The sequence below is a fragment of the Capricornis sumatraensis genome, chromosome 20 (genome assembly GCF_032405125.1).
Source record: "Capricornis sumatraensis isolate serow.1 chromosome 20, serow.2, whole genome shotgun sequence".
NCBI lineage: Eukaryota > Metazoa > Chordata > Mammalia > Artiodactyla > Bovidae > Capricornis > Capricornis sumatraensis.
Genome location: NC_091088.1, coordinates 64,505,709 through 64,526,770, shown reverse-complemented (window position 1 = coordinate 64,526,770; position 21,062 = coordinate 64,505,709). Strand labels below are relative to the sequence as shown.

Genomic DNA, 21,062 nt, shown 5'->3' with positions numbered 1-21,062 from the left:
CTATCCTCGAGGATTACAACCCTATGGCAAATGTATGTAACTCATTGCCCTGAACTTTCTTCCTCTTCTTTCTTACATATCACAATCAATACAAATTCTTCTTTTACATGGGCCACACCTCCCCGAGGTGAAGCTACAGGTTATAACCCACCTATTAATTTGCTTTACAATAATGGGAACACCTAGTTCTATAAAGACAGACAATCGCCCTACCTATATTTCTAGGCAATTCAAACAATTTTTACAATCATTTTCTATTAAACATATTACAGGTATTCCTTATAATCCACAAGCACAGGGCATAGTTGAACGAGGACATCACACACTATAACTACAAATAAAAAAATTAAAAAAGGGGGAATACACAGGAACACTTCTATCTTCCTTATCTGTTATGGTCTTTACAGACCGGGACCTTGGACTGGAGTCGACGAGAAGAAGGCAAAAGGATGAGGGGGACCCAAGTCTCAAGTGAAACAAGGGTACTTTATTTTCAGAAACGCATGCTTATATATCGTCAATAAAAATGATTACTCAGCCATTAAGAATGAAATTCCATCAGTTGCAACAAGATGGATAATCCTATAAATAAAAGGTCACTGAAGGGAGTCACTGAAGGGAATCCAAGCAGGTGCTATTTCCCATGATCTCCGTCCTGAGAACTGCATGCAGCTCTGCTCATTCCTGTTTTCCAGGGGAACTGATAAGGAACAGAGAGTCTTGAGAAAAGGCACACAAAGGAAGAAAATGCAACAGATTGGATCCCTTAAAGCTGAACGTCCCCTGACAATCCCCCCTTTGTAATTTTTTCACAGTTGGGGGTGACTGTAGATACTTTTTGTGAAAAAGGCCCTGACCAATTGAGTTTGTTTAGCTTGAACAATTTTAGTTGAAAAGCATCAGTATACTACAAATATAATCACCAGGATAATTATCAGCATTATAGCTCCAAATTGAATACTATGTGTAATTCTTTGAAACCGTCCTCGAGGCTCTAGCCCAGATAATTGATCAGCTAGCTGTTCCGCTAAGGTTTCCAAATTGTTGGAAGAGGGTAGACTCTTAGAGAAGGTTTCAAAGATTTCCTTTTGTAATAATTGTACATTTAAGGAAGCATTATCATGTGTCTTGCAAATGAAATTTTATTTGTTCCTAATAGTAGGCACTATAGTTGAACCAAACAGAGGTAATACAAAATTGAGTCGAATTCCAGTCATATTTTAGTATAACTTGTGTTTGTAAATCTATTAATAGATCGCCAACTTATTGGGTGGCTGTTTTTATTTCCTGTATTTCATCTTGAACTTCCTCATTTATCTGAGCCTGAGTGGTCCACATAGTATGAGCATCTTTGCTCCAATTTTGAATAAAGTTGTGTGTTTGAATTGAGGTTTGTAAAGCAATGCTTGGACAGCAGCAGTAGTGCAAATGGTTATTAATCCCCAAATGCCAGGAATTAACCATCCAATGAATCGTTTAGATCATCAAAGTAATTTAGTAAGTAACAGGGATGCAAGTCCTGCCATGGGACCCTCTTCCCAGGGTCATTGGAGATCTACTGGAAACCATACATTATGTCGAGATTGAAGAATCAAAAGGGATTCGTTTTTTCAAAGAAACCTAGGAATTAAGACAAGTATACAATTTGCAATCTATACAAGTCACAGAACAGAAAGCCTTATTAAATTGCAAGTTCCCTATAGCTGTAACAAAAGGGGAACACAAGCTTGTATGAAATATGAATGATTATAACGAAAGGAATAGTTACTATGACTATAGCTGGTCCCCATGAAATATCCAGTCCAAGTTCCAAGTTCTTCGGTGCTCGCGGCAAGTTTCCAGATATCCCATTGTTCAGGCCCAATCCGTTTACTGAGGATGATTCCAGGGCGAAGGGGTGCCATTTCACCATCAAGCCAGCCAAGAAGTCATTTGTCATGGTAATGTTCCATCATAGTATTAGTAACCTTCTAGGCTACTTGAGTAGCATAATCACATACAGTGCTATTAATATCATCTGAACAGTTAGACAACCACATACCATGGGGTCCCCAATCAACTATGGTGTAATCAGCCACAAACATTGATTTCCCTGATTTAGCTTGACATCTGTATATTCATGTGTATATGAACAGGAATATATTTAAAGTTCTTATATGTAACCCCTTTGCATAATGATTTTTGTCCTTTTCTTAGTTTCAGTAGTGTTGACATGGTTCTCATAGAAAGAAAGGGGAGTAAACAGTCCAAGTAATGTCTGAAAGTTGTTCTTTGGAGGCAGAACGAAAGTCCATGTTTGTTGGCTAATGTTAATACATAATTCTGCAGGACCCATGCACAGAGGAAGGACTTCATACCCTAGAGAAATATTAATTAGTCTCCCTTCTTCCTCAGGATGAAAGGGCCCCTACAAGCTCTGAGGAGGAGGCATATGTACTGAGTCACTGGTGGATATGATCGGTCTTTTATCTGTCAATCCTACAACCTGCAGTAAAGGGGGGTTGCGTATATAGGACCAGTTCAGTTCAGTTCAGTTCAGTTCAGTCGCTCAGTCGTGTCCGACTCTTTGCGACCCCATGAATCGCAGCACGCCAGGTCTCCCCGTCCATCACCAACTCCCAGAGTTCACTCAGACTCAAGTCCATCGAGTCAGTGTTGCCATCCAACCATCTCATCCTCTGTCGTCCCCTTCTCCTTCTGCCCTCAATCCCTCCCAGCATCACAGTCTTTTCCAATGAGTCAGCTCTTCCCATGAGGTAGCCACAGTACTGGAGTTTCAGCTTTAGCATCATTCCTTCCAAAGAAATCCCAGGCCTGATCTCCTTGCAGTCCAAGGGACTCTCAAGAGTCTTCTCCAACACCACAGTTCAAAATCATCAATTATTTTGAGAAGCTCAGCTTCTCAAAAACAGGAAAAGCAGATAAACCATCAGCCTGAGAGATTTGAGACTGCAAAGCCAGTAACTCAGAAAGTTGAAGGAGAATGAGTGGATAGTATTTTTTCATAAATACAAGTGTGTGCCAAAGGCTTATGATTGTCATCAAGAAAAGTATTGTCAGCCTTAGGGTCAAAAAGAGCCTCAGAAGAATTATCGTCAGGGTCATCTTGTTCTTGAATTGAGGGGACTTTCGGTTTCGTGTCTGTTGCAAGAGGAGGAAGGGGAGCACTTGGGGCAGGGATGGTGGGAAAACTCTGAAATATTTTATGTTGTTCTAATTGAGCCTTTTGCAAAGCTTCATCATCTAATTCATATTCATGTAACAAGTGTTCTGCCTATTGCCGAATATTGCGGAGGAGACGGGCTAGAGTTACCTTGAAATGGCAGAATCACAGCTTTAATAAGAGCCCATAGGGCCAGAAATCTCTTGGAATAGTTTTTCCCCATCTTGAGGCTCGTTTAAGGTTCTCTTTAATCTGGTTCTAAATTTCTAAATTGAAACTGCCTTCATCGGGGAACCAGGGATTATGTTCAACCACCATTTGGAGATAAGCCTCTATTCGCTGACAGGCAACTGAAAGTCCTTGAATTTACACAAAGGAAGAAAATGCAACATATTGGATCCCTTAAATTTGAACGTCCCCTGACACTGATCCAGAGCAGAGTTTACTAGATTCCTGTCAGGGAATGTTTAACAGGAGGATTCCTATGTGCTGTTTCTCATAAATCCTCTGTTCCTTATCAGTTTCTGTTGTCAGAAACCAGTGGAACAGCACACTGCTCCCAAGACTGAGGTCATAAGACGAGAGAGGCTTGAATATCCTTCAGTAAACATTCTCCTTAGAGTTTAGTCTTGATTTAGACTGCTTAGTCTCAATCCTCTTTCTTAAGATATGGATTGTTTCCAGACCTTGTGACCTTTACTAATCCCTTTTCCCTTGGTAACAGTTGCTGTACGTTTGGATTGCTGATCTTTATCATTATCGAAAGAAATTTCTTGTACAACAGGCTATATATACTCACAGAAATATTAAAAGCATCTTTGCACCATCAGAGCTTGGGTCTCCGTGCGTTTCTTTCTCTTTCTCTCTTCCACTTTCTTATCGACTCCGGACCACCTGGTTCCGGTCCATTAAAGGACCCAAAGTGGCGTCTGAACAGGGACTCTGGTATACGTGGCATTTCGGACAGAGGGACTCAGGGCCTATTGAGGTCGGTAAGTACTAAGACACGGGTCAAATGGCTGGAAAGCCCCGTCTTTTCTCTACTTTATTTTACCATTTGTTTAAAGCTCAGGGACTTTTGGTTTCATGCCAATGAATAGAGGCTTGCTTTCAAACAGTGGTTAAATGAAATCCTTGGTTCCCTAACAAAGGTTGTTTAGATTTAGAAATTTGGCACTGGGTCAAAGAAAACGTGGAATGAGTCACCAGGCAGGGAAAAAATATTCCAGTTGATTTCTGACCCCTATGAGCTCCCATTAAAGCTGTAATTCTGCCATTTCAAGCTAAATTCTAGCCCTCCCAATACTCGACAACAGACAGAACACTTATTGCATGAATATCAAGTAGATGATAAAACTTTCCAAAAGGCCCAAGTAGAACAACATAAAATATTTCAAAATGTTCCTACTAGCCCTGCCCAGCTGCTTCAAATGCTACCCCTCTGCCAGCAGGCACAAATCCAGAAGTCTCTCCTTTGTTAGAACCTAATGATTCTGACAACGACTCTCCTAAGATATTTTTTAAAGGTTCTTCAGACTGCCCTCCTGCATGCTCCTGCTTTGAGCTTGCCCACAAGGTCAGAATTTGTCACTGAAAGAAAAGGTGTGGCCTTGGGAGTTTTGCCACAACCCCGAGGGCCTCACCAGCAACCTGTTGCTTATCTACGTAGAGAATTGGATGTAACTTCACGTGGGTGGCCCCACTGCCTAAGAGTAATTGGGGCAGCGGCTTTATTAGCACCTGAAGCTTTAAAAATAATTAATCAACAAAATCTTACTGTCCTGACTTCTCATGATGTGAGTGGAATCTTAAATTCTAAGGTTAATATTTGGATGACAGACAGTAGGCTTCTTAAATATCAGTCGTTGTTAGGACCAGTAACTAAGCTTAAAGTCTGTGGACATTTAAATCCTGCCACTTTCCTTCCTGAGAAGGAAAATGAAACACCTGATCGTGATTGTTCCCAATTTCTAACTTTAATCTATGCAGCTTGGGAGGATCTAATGGATACCCCATTAGACAACCCTGACATAGAAATATTTACAGATGGCAGTTCCTTTGTTCAGGATGGAAAGCATAAAGCAGCTTACACTGTGGTGACAGCTGAACAGGTTTTAGAAGTGAAATCTCTCCCCCAGGGAACCAGTGCTCAGTTAGCGGAGCTTGTGGCTCTGACCCGAGCTCTAGAGTTAAGCAAAGGGCAGCGAGTAAATATCTACATGGATTCCACGTATGCTTATTTGACTTTACATGCTCATGCTGCAATATGGAAAGACAGTTTAAAACAGCAACAGGAGAACCTATTAACCATTTCAGAGAGATTGAGAGACTTTTAACTGCTATATATTGGCCTAAAGAAGTAGCTGTTATGCGTTGCAAAGGGCACAGCAGCGATGGGAGTAAAGCAGCCGAAGATAATCAGCTGGCTGACTGTCAAGCCAGAAAAGCGGCACTTTAAGAAACCCCTTCACTACAGACACCCTTCATCTGGACAGGTCCTGTAGAACAGGAAAAACCACAATATACTGAGCAAGAATGAGAAAGATATAAGAGGAACTAAGATTACGGATAAAAGATGGTTACAGTCTGAGGATGGAGGATTAATAATTCCTGAAAATGCTCAGTGGAAAATTCTTAAGGGTTTACACCAGAATTTTCATTTGGGTGCAGAGAGTACTTACCAGATGGCATCTCGTTTGTTTGAAGGTAAAAATGTAATGAAAACTTCAAAGAACATTATCAAAAGGTGTGAGGTTTGTTAGAAAAATAACCCAAAGACTGAAAAGCTAGCAAAATCTGGATTACAACGAAGTGGAAAGCATCCTGGAGAGGGCTGGGAAATTGATTTTACTCATATGCCAAAAGCCAATGGGTATTCTTGCTTACAATTTTGGGTGGATACTTTTACTGGATGGATCTTTGCGTGGTTCAGCAACGACTTTTCATGCTCTTCTGAACAAAAAGTCCTTGGCAGACTCATATTTGCAAAAAATCAGCACTTACTCGCTCTCCTCTGTGACTGAGGGTCTCTGAATTACAGGCTTTGCAATCACAAGTTCCTGACACTGATGGTTCTCCATCTTTCCAGTTTTAAGAAATCCTGACGTTCAAGGGCACATAATACCTCAATATGACGGCATTAATATTTTTTTACATGCAACAAATGAAAAAGGCTGTAACAATGTATGGTCCACATTCGCCTGTCACTAAAGAGCTTCTAAATGTTGTGGCATCTTCTATTGGAAATGTTATTCCCTATGATTGGCGAACTTTAATAAAAGCTCTCCTTACACCAGGAGAATATCTACAATGGACAATGTGGTTTCATGATATAGCCAGAGATCATGCTAACAAGAATGCTCGAGCTGGCACTCTCCAAAACCAAATTACTTTTGAAATGTTAACCGGCGCCAGACGATTTGATACCATAGAAGCTCAAATACAATGCCCTCCCTTATTGCATGAACAATTAAAAACAGTGGCCCTTGAAGCTTGGGATTGAATTACTCCTCAAAAAGAGCCTACAGGTAGCTACACTAAAACATTACAAGGACCTAATCAATGTTATCCTGATTTTTTAGCTCGATTAGAAACTGCTATTTCCCATACTGTAATCGGAGAAGCCAAAAAACAGCTAGAGAAATTACTTGCTTATGAGAATGCAAATCAGGAATGTCAAAGAGCTATCGTTCCAATTCGTGAGATTGAGACTATTATTGATTATTTGAAGGCTTGTTGCAATCTAGAATCAGAAACTCAAAAGATGCAAATGCTAGCTAAGACAAAGGGTGCTGTCTTCTAGAGAGGGAAATGAAGGATACTTTACATGTGGAGATAAAAACCATTTAGAAAGGGACTGCCCTAAGAAGGCTAATAAAAAACTTTGAAGAATCTGCCCTCGCTGCTGTAGAGGAACGCATTGGGACAAAGACTGTAAATCTAAATTTGATATTGAAGGAAAACCTATTCCGGGAAACTCCAAACAAGGGATCCCCCTCTTCCCTGCCCAGGTACCCTACAACAAAAACCAGGGGCAAATTCTGTCTTTTCCCTCAAACCCTCAACATCTGGCAGTGATGCCATCGATATACCAGCCCTAAAGGATTTTTCCCTTTACCCTCAAGCAGTCCCTTCTAGAGTACCTACCGGACTTTTTGGACCCCTGCCCCCACAAACCTTTGGTCTTTTACTTGGCCAATCTAGTTTGACTTCTAAACGAATTACTGTTCTCCCTGGAGTAATTGATTCATATTATAAAGGAGAGATTCAAATGATGATGTCATCTCAGATTCTATGGCAATTCAAAAAGGGGGACAAAACTGCTCAATTACTTCTTTTGCCTTACATTTGTATTAACTCCTCTAATCATGTACGGAGAAGCAGATTCGGCAGATCAAAAACAATCCTTATGGACATTATTGGTATCTCAATATGCCCCACCAAATATAAACATTAAAATTAATGGTACAAGATTTTCTGGTCTCCTCAACACTGGATCTGATATTACTATTATTTCCAAACAGTTATGGCCCCAAACCTGGCCTATACAAAAAATCTCTTGCCAAATTGCAGGAATTTCTCAAACCAATGTACAATAAATTTATCAAAATATTCAAATCTACCCATATGAAGGACTGAAAGGCCAGCCTGCATCATTAAGACCGTATGTGATAGATGCACCCCTTAATCTAATAGGAAGGGACTTACTTATGCAATGGCAAACTCAGATTCTAGGGGCCACTGTTCATTTAACAAAGCAATTATTAAAATAACTTGGAAGAATGACGAGCCTATTTGCACAGAACAATGGCCCCTTACGAAAGAAAAATTACAGGCTACTAAAGAACTTATGGTTTGTCTAGTCAAGGCTATGGTTTTTCCAATGGTCATGTATGGATGTGAGAGCTGGACTCTGAAGAAAGCTGAGCACTGAAGAATTGATGCCTTTAACCTGTGGTGCTGGAGAAGACTCTTGGGAGTCCCTTGGACTGTAAGGAGATCCAACCAGTCCATTCTGAAGGAGATCAACCCTGGGATTTCTTTAGAAAGAATGATGCTGAAGCTGAAACTCCAGTACTTTGGCCACCTCATGCGAAGAGTTGACTCATTGGAAAAGACTCTGATGCTGGGAGGGATTGGGGGCAGGAGGAGAAGGGGACGACTGAGGATGAGATGGCTGCATGGCATCACTGACTCAATGGACGTGAGTCTGAGTGAACTCTGGGAGTTGGTGATGGACAGGGAGGCCTGGCGTGCTGCGACTCATGGGGTCGCAAACAGTCAGACACAACTGAGCCACTGAACTGAACTGAACTGAACTGAAAGAACTTACAGACACACAATTAGAATTAAAACATATTGAGGAATCTTACTCTCCTTGGAACTCTCCTATTTTTGTTACAAAAAAGAAATCTAACAAATGACATCTCTTAACAGACCTTAGAAAAGTTAGTGCATCTATGAATCCCATGGGTGCACTAGAACCGGGGATCCCATCCCCTACCACTGTTCCTCAAAATTGGCACATTATTATTACTGATTTAGAAGCCTACTTTTTAAATATACCTTTACACACTTTAGACCAAGAGAGATTCACTTTCTCTCTCCCTTTTCCTAATCACATCAGGCTACATAAAAGATTTCAATAGACTGTGTTACCTCTAGATATACTTAACAGTCCTATTATTTGTGAAAATTTTGTAGCCAAGGCTTTATATCCAATGTGACAGCAATTCCCTCATGCATATATCATTAATAATATACTGTAACTACAAAAAGGAGAAGTGATATTTTTGACAGTGAGTGGCCATGATATTCTTTAGACTCCAGAAAAAACTGATTAAAATAAAATATTTTTTGAAATTACAAAACCGGTTCTTCTTACATGTGTAGTTAGGAAAAGGTGAACTTGTTAAAATACTTTTTTGGAGCTCCAATTCTGCCTGGGAAACAAAAACAGGCCTGAGAAGAAACCTAAAGTTAACTCTTATCATGTCCTTGGAATACACAGCCCACTCTATCTGGGATTCCAGTCATAAACAAATTGGTGGAACTCAGGAAAAAAAAAAAAGAAAAAAATATATATCAAAAAAATATTTTAAATGTCAAGTAGAAAACTATATCTGTCTGTCTATCTAAAATTATCTATGTCTCGATGTATGTCTTTGTTTTTGGATAATATGAAATTAATGAGCTCTATTTAAATTCAAGTTCACGTGAACTGAAAAAATTCAATATTAAATGTTTATTTAAATATAATTGTTTGCTAATCTAATTAAGGCATGTCTTAAATCATCATTATATAATACTTTTATTGTACCTAGATTTAAGGTAAACTGTCAACAAAAAAGTAACTCTTTATATACATATATATATAAATATATAAATGAGATGAAAACTCTTAGATAAACTCTAATAAAAATATTTTCAAAACGTCTACCTAAAATAATCTCTTAGGATTGGGTTAACTTAAATTCATAAAATTGTGCTAAATGAAATAATTAAAGTTTATTAAATACCTAGCTCATTTCCAATAAAGTAAGATTTTAAAACATTAATTACTGAACACCAACTTCCTCTTACAAAGTTTTTCTTACAGAAAAACTAAGGAGATTTCAGACTATTAATAAATATATAGAAAAAAATTATATATTATGTGTAATAAATATATGCACCAATCTATAAAATGCTAATGTACAAGACACTTCATAGTTGCTAAAGATGTATGCTTTTAATAAAAAGATATAAGAAATGGCAAATAAAATGAATACAAACATATAAAAAAGGTTTCTGACAAATGAATTTTATGGCAAATGGATGTTAACTCATTGCTCTGAACTTTCTTCCTCTTCCTTCTTACATCTCTCAATAGATACAAATTCTTCTTTTCAAACACATTACACACTGAATCTACAAACAAAAAATTAAGGGGGAATACACAGGAACACTTTTATCTTCCTTATCCAGAGCTGATTTTACTAGATTCCAACGCAATATATTCTTTAAGCGTATAACTATTGTTAATATAGCTTTATTTGTTCTAAAATTTTTACTTACCACAAGGAGATATCTTGACAAGAGCAGAAAAACATTTTGAGGAATTGAAGGACTCTTCTCTTCCTCTGCCCATTTGGTACCAAGACAGGTTGAATAAACAATGGAAATCTGGGAAGTTAATCTTATAGGGAAAGGGGTATGCTTGTATTTCCCCAGATGGATCCAACGAACTCACATGGCTTCCTCTTTGAAAGATCCGACCCAAGAGGGCCTCCAGCCTTCAACATAAGAGGCGAGACAACAAAAACCCCAGGAGGAAGAAATTCCAATACAGGCCATGGTGGCTCTAAAGATCTCCAGAAAGCACCGCCCTCAGCGGCATCGACCTTATGATCTCCCCTCTTGGGGACAAATAAAAACCCTCACTAATCCAAGCTGAAAATCCAGTTTCTCAATAGAGAATGCCTCAGAGTCCTGAAAATATTTTTGTCGCCCTGCTTGCTTTCCTTGCTGGCGCCTCCCCCCAACTCAAGCTGAACTAATCAATCACACTTAATGGGCTTACATACCCAACCCCCCTTTACTTCAGGTTGTAGAACGGACAGAGAAAGGACCAATCCTATTAACTAATGACTCCATACATATGCCTTCTCCCTGGAGCCTTAAAGGGCCCTCACACCATGAAGAAGGGAAACTAGTATCTCTCTAGGTTATGAAGTCCTTCCTTTGTGTATGGGCCCAGTAAAATTATGCATAAACGTTAGCAAAGAAACTTGGGCTTTTGCCCTGCCTCCAAATGGGACTTTCAGATATTGCTTAGATTATTCACTGCCCTTTCTTTGTCCGTGAACAATGTTTATACTACTGAAACTTTAGGGAAAGAGTTAGGGAAAGAACAAAGAACACTATGCAAAGAGTTTATTAATAAGAACTTTAAATATACTCTGGTTTGTTGGGACAAGTGGCAGGCCAAATCAGGAAAATTAATATTCCCTTGGTGTCTCTAATTCTCTTGAAGAGATCTCTAGTCTTTCCCATTCTGTTGTTTCCCTCTATTTCTCTGCATTGATCCTGTTCAATTCAATAACAGTACCTACAACTGGGAATAAATCAAATTTCATTTACAAAATATACATGATAATGCCTCTCTGAATGTACAATTATTACAAAAAGAAATCTTTGAAACCTTTTCTAAACATCTGCCCTCTTCCACTAATTTGGAAACTTTAGCTGAACAACTAGCTGATCACCTATCTGGGTTAGACCCACGCGGATGGTTTCAAAGCATTACTCACAGCACTGGGTCTGGAACTGTAATTTTGGTGACTGTCTTGACAGTTATATTTGTCACTCACCGCTGCCTTCATGCAAAATTTTTAGAACTAAACAAACTCAAATGGTCAGAACCCTTTTTACAAATATTATAAATAAGTGGGAATTGTCAGGGAATGTTTAACAGGAGGATTCCAACGTGCTGTTTCTCATAAATCCTCTGTTCCTTATCAGCTGCTCCCAGGACTGAGGTCATAGGGTGAGACAGGCTTGAAACGCCTTCAGTAAACATTCTCCTTAGGACAAAACTGCTTAGTCTTGATCCTCTTTTTTAAGGTATGGATTCTCTCTTAAAATATGGATTGTCTCATTAATCCCTTGTTCCCTTGGTAACGGTTGCTGTACATTTGGCTTTCTGATCTTTATCAAAAGAAATTTCTTGTACAACAGCCTATATATACTCACAGAAAGAGCATTAAAGCACCTTTGCTCCATCAGAGCTTGGGTCCCTGTGTCTGTCTTTCTCTTTCTTATCATCGACTCCAGACCTCCAGGTTCTGGTCCATTAAAGGACCCCAAGATTCCAATGCAATATATTCCTTAATCCTATAACTATTGTTAATACAGCTTTATTTATTTAAAAATTTTAAACGACGCACGGGGATATTTTGAGAAAGCAGAAAAACATTTTGAGGCATTGAAAGATATCTCCCTTCCTCTGCCCATTTGGTATCAAGATGGGTTGACTAAATGGAAATCTGGAAAATTAATATTACAGGGCAAGAGGTATGCTCGTATTTCTCCAGATGGACCCAACAAAATCAGTTGGTTCCCTCTTTGGAAGATCTGCCCCAGGGGAGCCACTGGCATTCAAGATAGAGAAGAAACGGTGAAATCCCCAGGAGAAGTTACCAGTACAAGCTATGGCGACTTGAAAAATTTCCAAGAAACGCTGCACTCGAGGTCATCGACCTTATGATATCCCGACTTGGGGACAGATAAAAACCCTTACTAATCCAGCTGAAAATCTGGTTTCTCAACAGGGACTGCCTCCGAATCCTGAAAATATTTTTGTCACTATGCTTGCTTTTGCTTCCTCTGCTCAGGCTGACTTGATTAATCACACTTATTGGGCTTATATACCTAACACCCCCTTTATTGCAGGTTGTAGAATGGACAGATATAGGACCGGTTGTATTCACTAATGACTCAGTACATATGCCTCTTCCTTGGAGCTTGGAGGGACCCTCTCATCCTGAGAACGAAGGAAGATTAATTAACATTTCTCTAGGCTATAAACTCCTTCCTTTATGCATGGGCTCAGCAGAACTATGTATAAATGCTAGTCAACAGACGTGGGCTTTCATCCTGCCTCAAAAAAAGAACTTCCACACATTGTTTAGACTGTTTATTGCCCTGGCCTTTTATGAGAACCATGTCAATACTACCAAAACGCTAGGAAAAGGACAAAAGTGGGAATGTAAGGGGTTTACGTATAAGGATTTTAAATATACTGTTTATTGAGTAGATGGCACGCTAAATCATGGAAATTAATGTTCGTGGCCAATTACACCACTGTTGATTGGGGACCCTATGGTATGTGGTTATCGAACTGCTCAGATGATATTAACACTACTATGTGTGATTATGTTACTCAAGTAACATGGAAGATTACCAACAGTTCAATGGAACACTTCCATGACAAAGGACTCCTTGGCTGGCTTGATGATGGAATGGCACCTCCTCGTCCTCAAATTGTCCTCAATAAACAAATTGGGCCTGAGCAATGGGACATCTGGAAACTTGCTACAAATACTGAAAAACTTGGAACTTGGACTGGATAGTTCACAGGGACCATAGTCATAGTAACTATTCCTTCCATTATAATCATTCATATTTTATACAAGCTTGCATTCCCCTTCCTTTTGTTATCGCCATAGGAAACTTACAGTTTAATATGACTTTACGTTCTGTGACTTGTCTAGATTGCAAATTGTATCCTTGTCTTAAATCTCTATTTCTCTAAAAAAAAAAACTAATCCCTTTGGATTCTTCGATCTCAACGTAGTCTGTGGTTGCCAGCAGATCTCCAATGACCCTGGAAAGTGGGTCCCATGGCAAGACATACTTCCCAGTTAGTCATTAAATTACTCTGACGATCTAAGTGATTAATTAGATGCTTGATTCTTGGCATTTTGGGGTCAATAGCCATTTTCACCACTGCCGCTGTCACAGACACTGCTTTACTAACTTCAATTCAAACACAAATCTTTATTCAAAACTGGACTAAGATGCTCATACTATATGGGTCACTCAGGTTCAGAAAGATGCAAAAGTTCAAGATAAAAATCAGGAATTAAAAACAGCCATCCAATGGGCTGGAGATCAATTAATAGACTTACAAAAACAAATATTATTAAAATGTGATTGGAACTCTACTCAATTTTGTGTCACTCCTCTTCGGTTCAACCATAGTGCTTACAATTGGGAAAAAAATCAAATTTCATTTGGAAGATATGCATAATAATGCTTCCTTTAAAGTACAGTTGTTGCAAAAGGAAATCCTTGAAACCTTCTCTAAGAGTCTACCCTCTTCCAACAATTTGGAAACCTTAGCTGAACACCTAGCTGATCAATTATCTGGGCTAGACCCTCAAAGATCAAGGCATTACACATAGTATTGGATGTGGAACTATAACGCTGATAATTATCCTGGTGATTTTATTTGTAACATACCGATGCCTTTCAACTAAAATTGCTCAAACTAAACAAACTCACTTGCTCAGGGCCTTTTTCACAAAAGTAACTACAGTCATCCTCAACTATGAAAAAATAAAAAAGGGGGACCTGTCAGGGGACATTCAACTTTAGAGGATCTAACATGATATTTTCTTCTTTTGTGTGCCGTTTCTCAAAGACTCTATTCTTTATCAGTTCCTGGAAAACAGGAACAAACAGAGCTGCATGCAGTTCTCAGGACTGAGGTCATGAGAAAGAGCATCTGCTTGGAATCCATTCGGTGACTCCCTTCAGTGACCTTTTACTTGAAGGTAATCTGTTCAGTTATGCCCCTCTTCCTCAGGATATGGAATGCTTTCTGGCCCTTTCAATATTGTTATTTGCTTGGCTTTGTTTTTCCTCAATTTTTTTAATGCCTAAAGCTGTCTTGTATAAAGATATTTAAACATGTGCTTCTGAAAATAAAGCACCCTTGTTTCACTTGAGACTTGGGTCCCCTGCGTCCTTCTTCTCATCAACTCCAGTCCCCAGGTCCCGCTCTAAAAAGATCGTGACAGCTCTGTCTTCAATTTCCACAAATAAGAGTAACTCTTCTTTAATCATATATACAACAGTTATTTCTATCCAATGGAGACTATGACCCTATTCCTATGCATTGTTCCTAGCACACCATCAGTCCCTGGTAAGTGTTCCTCTCCTACGAAAAGCCCAGGCCCTTTAACATCTTGCCTACTCTGTTCAAGGTCAGTTGGTAGAATGTTATGTTTTATAACAGGCTGGACTATGAACGGAAGGGTTTCCTGATCCTACTGACCATGATGAGTCATGTTCTAGTGTCACATTATTTTCTCCCCTGCCTTTTGCTAATTCACACACACACTATTGAATGTCGTAATTGAGGCTGTGTGTTTTTCCCGGAAACATGGACGTGAATGAATTGTATCTAATGAAGTCGGTCCCTTCATCTCGTTGATTCCTTCCCAGAGACCATCGTGAAACGCATGTAGCAAATGCATTTGATCAATGTATTACCAAAGCCAAGCTCTTAGAGCTCACTACACAACAGGCCAATAAACTGAGAGACTACTTGTTGGGCAAGGAATAGTGACTTTATCCAGAAAGCCAGGAGACCAAAAAGATGCTGGACTACTGTCCCAAAGAATCACTTTTGCTGAGTTAGAATTCGGGTTTCTTTTACACGAAAAGATCTCTATAGCTTCTCTTCAAATATGGACTTACAGCAGTTGCTGAGTACCTGAACTAAAGTCATCAGAGAATACATATAGTGAAAAAGGTAACGGATTTGCCACATCCACTGAGTCTGGGAAGTATGGCTCCACTATATTCCTATCTTGTGACTTTAGGGTAAGATCCTTGCCACACACATTACATTGCTGTGTGTTTTCTCCAGGATAAATACTTTGATACTACTGGTGAGATGTGAGGATAGGGTTATTATTATTTTTAAAAAACAGCCGTGAAATTGGTGAGGAATTGTTCTAGAATGAATTCATGTTCTAAAGATCTGATTAATAAATACATATATATCTCGCTTCTATCCAGTATGAATTTTCTCATGAAGCCTAAGATGTTGCCACACTCATGATATTTGTATGGTTTCTCAGTAGGATGAATTCTCTGAGCAACAGTAGGGTGTAAATTTTGAACTTTGAAATTTGAAGACTTCTACCATATACCACATTCACATGAGTTTCTCTCATGTATGGATTTTCTGATGTTTAGTGAGTGCTGAGACCTGAGTAAAGGATTTTCCACAATCGAAACATTTGAAAGGTTTCTCTATATGTGTTCTCCGATGTCTTTTAAGTTGTGAATTTTGACTGAAGGACTTGCCACATTCATTACATCTGAAAGGTCTCTCTCCAGTATGAATTCTCCAGTGAAGTTGAAGATGTGGTTTTTGCCGGAAGACTTTTCCACACTCATCACATTTGTAAGGTTTCTCACCAGTATGAACTGTCTGATGCCTTAAAAGGGTTGACTTTACACGAAAGGCCTTGCCACACTCATCACATTTGTAAGGTTTCTCTCCAGTATGAACTGTCAGATGCCTTATAAGGATTGACTTTACACGAAAGGCCCTGCCACACTGATCACATTTGTAAGGTTTCTCACCAGTGTGAACTGTCTGATGCTTTATAAGGGTTGACTTTACAGGAAAAGCATTGCCACACGCATCACATTTGTAAGGTTTCTCTCCAGTATGAACTGTCTGATGCCTTAAAAGGGTTGACTTTACAGGAAAGGCCTTGCCACACTCATCACATTTATAAGGTTTCTCTCCAGTATGAACTGTCTGATGACTTAAAAGGTTTGACTTTACACAAAAGTCCTTGCCACACTGATCACATTTGTAAGGTTTCTCTCCAGTATGAACTGTCTGATGCCTTAAAAGGGTTGACTTTACACGAAAGGCCTCGCCACACTCATCACATTTGTAACGTTTCTCTCCAGTATGAACTGTCTCATGACTTAAAAGGATTGACTTTACACGAAAGGCCTTACCACACTCATCACATTTGTAAGGTTTCTCACCAGTATGAACTGTCTGATGACTTAAAAGTGTTGACTTTACACGAAAGGCCTTGCCACACTCATCACATTTGTAAGGTTTCTCTCCAGTATGAACCGTCTGATGACTAGCAAGGTTTGAATTTCGGCCAAAGACTTTGTCACATATATCACATTTAAACATTTTTTTTCCTGTATGAATTTTCTTATGTCTCCTGAGGTGTGAGCTGTGAGTAAAGGCTTTGCCACACTCATCACATTTGTAAGTTTTCTCTCCAGTATGACCTGTCTGATGACTTAAAAGGGTTGACTTTACACAAAAGGCCTTGCCACACTCACCACATTTGTAAGGTTTTTCCCTTTGTGCTTTGAGTTCTTGTGTTATTACTGAAGGATTCATAAAATCATTCCCATATATATTAGAAAGACTGGTTTGGACACAAGGAGAAATTCTTTGAAGTGGTGAAAATGAGAAATTGTTGTTGACAGAACTCGTAACTTCATTATATTCAGAGATTATCCTGCCAGTTTGAAATATCTGCAGTTTATTCTCAAAGTTAAATCCAAACCTCTTTCCAAAGGGCTTGATGCCTGCATCCTTTCTATCATGCGAATCTCTTCTATCAGGCACATTTCCATTAAGGCTTACAGGTGTCCCTTTGTAATTTCTTTTGTCATCTCTCCCCTGATACTCAAAGTCACACATATTTTTCTGACTCTCCCAAAGATGAAAATGTTTCATTTCACAGCTTTCAGGTCTTCCCTGCATCAATTTTTGGAACGTTTCTTGTTTATCACTGTTCACTTTGGGTTGTAAAAGCTTGATCACATGTGTAGGAGCGATATCTACAAGATAAAAAGAATCACAGTTATCCTGCTCACAGTAATTCAAAAATAAATGTTTCATGTTGAATATATATTACACCAGAAGTAATACTTACATCAAGTTATGAAACACCACAATGATGACCTTAAGTGTTTAGAAACACTAAGGGAATAGAATTCTTAACTTAAGAAAGTATAACATAAATTCACCGTTTAAGGTAGACTAGTTTTAAAAAACATACGCCAAACACACACTCACACTGGACAATGTTATGCCAACTCTCAAAAGCAGAGTGTTTTTCTACTAGGACCCTTAGGAATGTCTCAACAGTTGTCTCAAATTGAAAAGAAAAATATTGCACTATCATTGTATTCTGCAAACTTACTGTACATAAATAAATTCTAAACAATATATTACATATTGTAACAGTCAATAATCCAAAACCAAGCTTACCCAATTAATAATTAACTATTCATAATTGCTTGTTTACAATTGAAAACAAATGAGAAGATGAAGAATATGAATAAAACAATTTTTTGGAAACAACATAGTTTTCTAAATCTGCTATCGAACTATGTACCCAAAAAGAAAAGGCATTTTACAACATTAACAAGTAGTATGTGTCAGCTGTATTGCAGAATACATGCTAAAAGACCATCATCTGTAAATGACACATAAATTAAGATGTAAAATATTCACCAGTTTTCTAACAGCCAATAAACAAAGCAATCCCTACCTATGTTGTTGTTGTTCAGTCGCTCAGTCGGGTTTGCCTCTTTGCAACACTGTGGACTGTAGCTCACTCCATTCCTCTGTCCTGGGATTTGCCAGGCAAGAATAGTGGAGTGGGTTGCCATTTCCTTCTCCATGGGATCTTCCTGACTCAGGGATCAAACCTGCATCTTCTGCATGAGCAGATGAATTCTTTACTACTGAGCCACCAAGGAAGGCTAATCTCTAGCCATGCACTATTCTTAATTACCTAGTTTAATGGCACCAAAATATAATAAATAAAAAGTGAGTGCTTTGTGTATTTATTGACTAGGGTCAGACACAATATTGCTGAAAAATGTTGCAAGTGAAACGCATACAAGATATAATGTAGTTGAGGTTTGACAGAAAACAAAATTCGGTAAAGCCATTATCCTTCAATTAAAAAATAAATAAAATGTTAGAGAAGATATAATGTAAACCTAGAACAAATAATTTCACAATTTCTATGGCAATACAAAACACCTCGAATAGCCAAAGCAATCTTGAGAAAGAAGAATGGAACTGGAGGAATCAACCTGCCTGACTTCAGGCACTACTACAAAGCCACAGTCATCAAGACACTATGGTACTGGCACAAAGACAGAAATATAGATCAATGGAACAAAATAGGAAGCCCAGAGATAAATCCATGCACCTATGGACACCTTATCTTTGACAAAGGAGGCAAGAATACACACTGGATTAAAGGCAATCTCTTTAACAAGTGGTGCTGGGAAAACTGATCAACACTTGTAAAAGAAGGAAACTAGATCACTTTCTAACACCATACACACAAATAAACTCAAAATGGATTAAAGATCTAAACGGAAGACCAGAAACTATAAAACTCCTAGAGGAGAACATAGGCAAAACACTCTCCGACATACATCACAGCAGGATCCTCTATGATCCACCTCCAGAATATTGGAAATAAAAGCAAAAAGAAACAAATGGGACCTATTTAAACTTAAAAGCCTCTGCACAACAAGGGAAACTATAAGCAAGGTGAAAAGACAGCCTTCAGAATAGGAGAAAATAATAGCAAATGAAGCAACTGACAAACAACTAATCTCAAAAATATACAAGCAACTCCTGTCCCTCAATTCCAGAAAACTAAACGACCCAATCAAAAAATGGGCCAAAGAACTAAAGAGACATTTCTCCAAAGAAGACATACAGACGGCTAAAAAACACATGAAAAGATCCTCAACATCACTCATTATCAGAGAAATGCAAATCAAAACCACCATGAGGTACCATTTCACGTCAGTCAGAATGGCTGTGATCCAAAAGTCTACAAGCAATAAATGCTGGAGACCGTGTGCAGAAAAGGGAACCCTCTTACACGGTTGGTGGGAATGCAAACTAGTACAGCCACTATGGAGAACAGTGTGGAGATTCCTTAAATAACTGGAAATTGAACTGCCTTATGACCCAGCAATCCCACTGCTGGGCATACACACCAAGGAAACCAGAATTGAAAGAGACACGTGTACCCCAATGTTCATCGCAGGACTGTTCATAATAGCCAGGACATGGAAGCAACCTAGATGTCCATCAGCAGATGAATGGATAAGAAAGCTGTGGTACATATACATAATGGAATATTACTCAGCCATTAAGAAGAATTCATTTGAATCAGTTCTAATGAGGTGCATGAAACTGAAGCCTATTATAGAGAGTGAAGTAAGCCAGAAAGAAAAACACCAATACAATATACTAATGCAAATATATGGAATTTAGAAAGATGGTAACGATAACCCTGTATGTGAGACAGCAAAAGAGACACAGATGTATAGACAATCTTTTGAACTCTGTGGGAGAGGGAAAGGATGGGATGATTTGGGAGAATGGCATTGAAGGATGTATAATATCATATATGAAATGAATCACCAGTCCAGGTTCGATGCATGATACTGGACGCTTGGGGCTGGTGCACTGGGACGACCCAGAGGGATGCTATGTGGAGGGAAGAGGGAGAGGGGTTCAGGATGGGGAACACGTGTATACCTGTGGTGGACACATGTTGATGTATGGCAAAACCAATACAATATTGTAAAGTAATTAACCTCCAATTAAAATAAATAAATTTATATTTAAAAAAGATATAAAGTCGTATCATAAAGAACATGACAGAATACAGATATCACCTTTCTTAAACAAAAATAAAATTTGAATATTTACTATGAAACATTTACTACTGACAGCACTAATTTGCTTTAGAAGGCTTGAGGTAAATTAATATGCTTTTTCTCTAATCAGAGCAGGAGACACACCCAATTAGACCACAAAGTGGTAAGAGAACCAGGATATGAATCTGAACCTACAGACTGAGAAAACTTATTTGAAAACATGATCACCCACTGAATGAATAAACTAGAAAATATTAAAAAAAAAAATACACGGAACTTAGAAAATATCAAGGAAAATACAAGACAGAAGTAGCCTGTTTAACTATTATTCAACCACCCCTTCTCAAAATGGGTTGTGAGTCATCATGGATGCACAGTGTGATTTAGGTCATGTCCTAAGAAACGTGTTCAATAAATTATCAGAGATTATCTTTACAGTGAGAGTATGTAGAAGGTAGAGGGATGTGATAGGTAAGAACAATGTTTCCATCCATATCAAGGTACTATGTGAGGACTGGTCAGGACTAAGAAAGGGCCTGCATGGAGCATAAGATACACAGGTTTATGTTAGGTATCAGCTTGTGACTGCATGTCTTTGTGAAAATAACTGAGAGCACAAACTAATATACTGACCTTAAAAGAAAAGAAC

General features: G+C 38.6%; 1 protein-coding gene across 3 annotated transcripts in view; it reads right to left on the bottom strand.

Annotated features, from left to right (window-relative positions):
- Positions 1-15,319: 15,319 nt before the first annotated feature.
- LOC138096575 (zinc finger protein 665-like) overlaps positions 15,320-21,062 on the bottom strand; it is a 41,514-nt gene continuing 35,771 nt past the window's right edge. For all 3 annotated transcript variants that reach the window (XM_068992828.1, XM_068992829.1, XM_068992827.1), the window contains one exon: positions 15,320-17,548. In XM_068992828.1, coding sequence (XP_068848929.1) covers positions 15,888-17,548 — 1,661 coding nt within the window. In that variant the 3' untranslated portion in view covers positions 15,320-15,887. The remainder of the gene's footprint in view (positions 17,549-21,062) is intronic.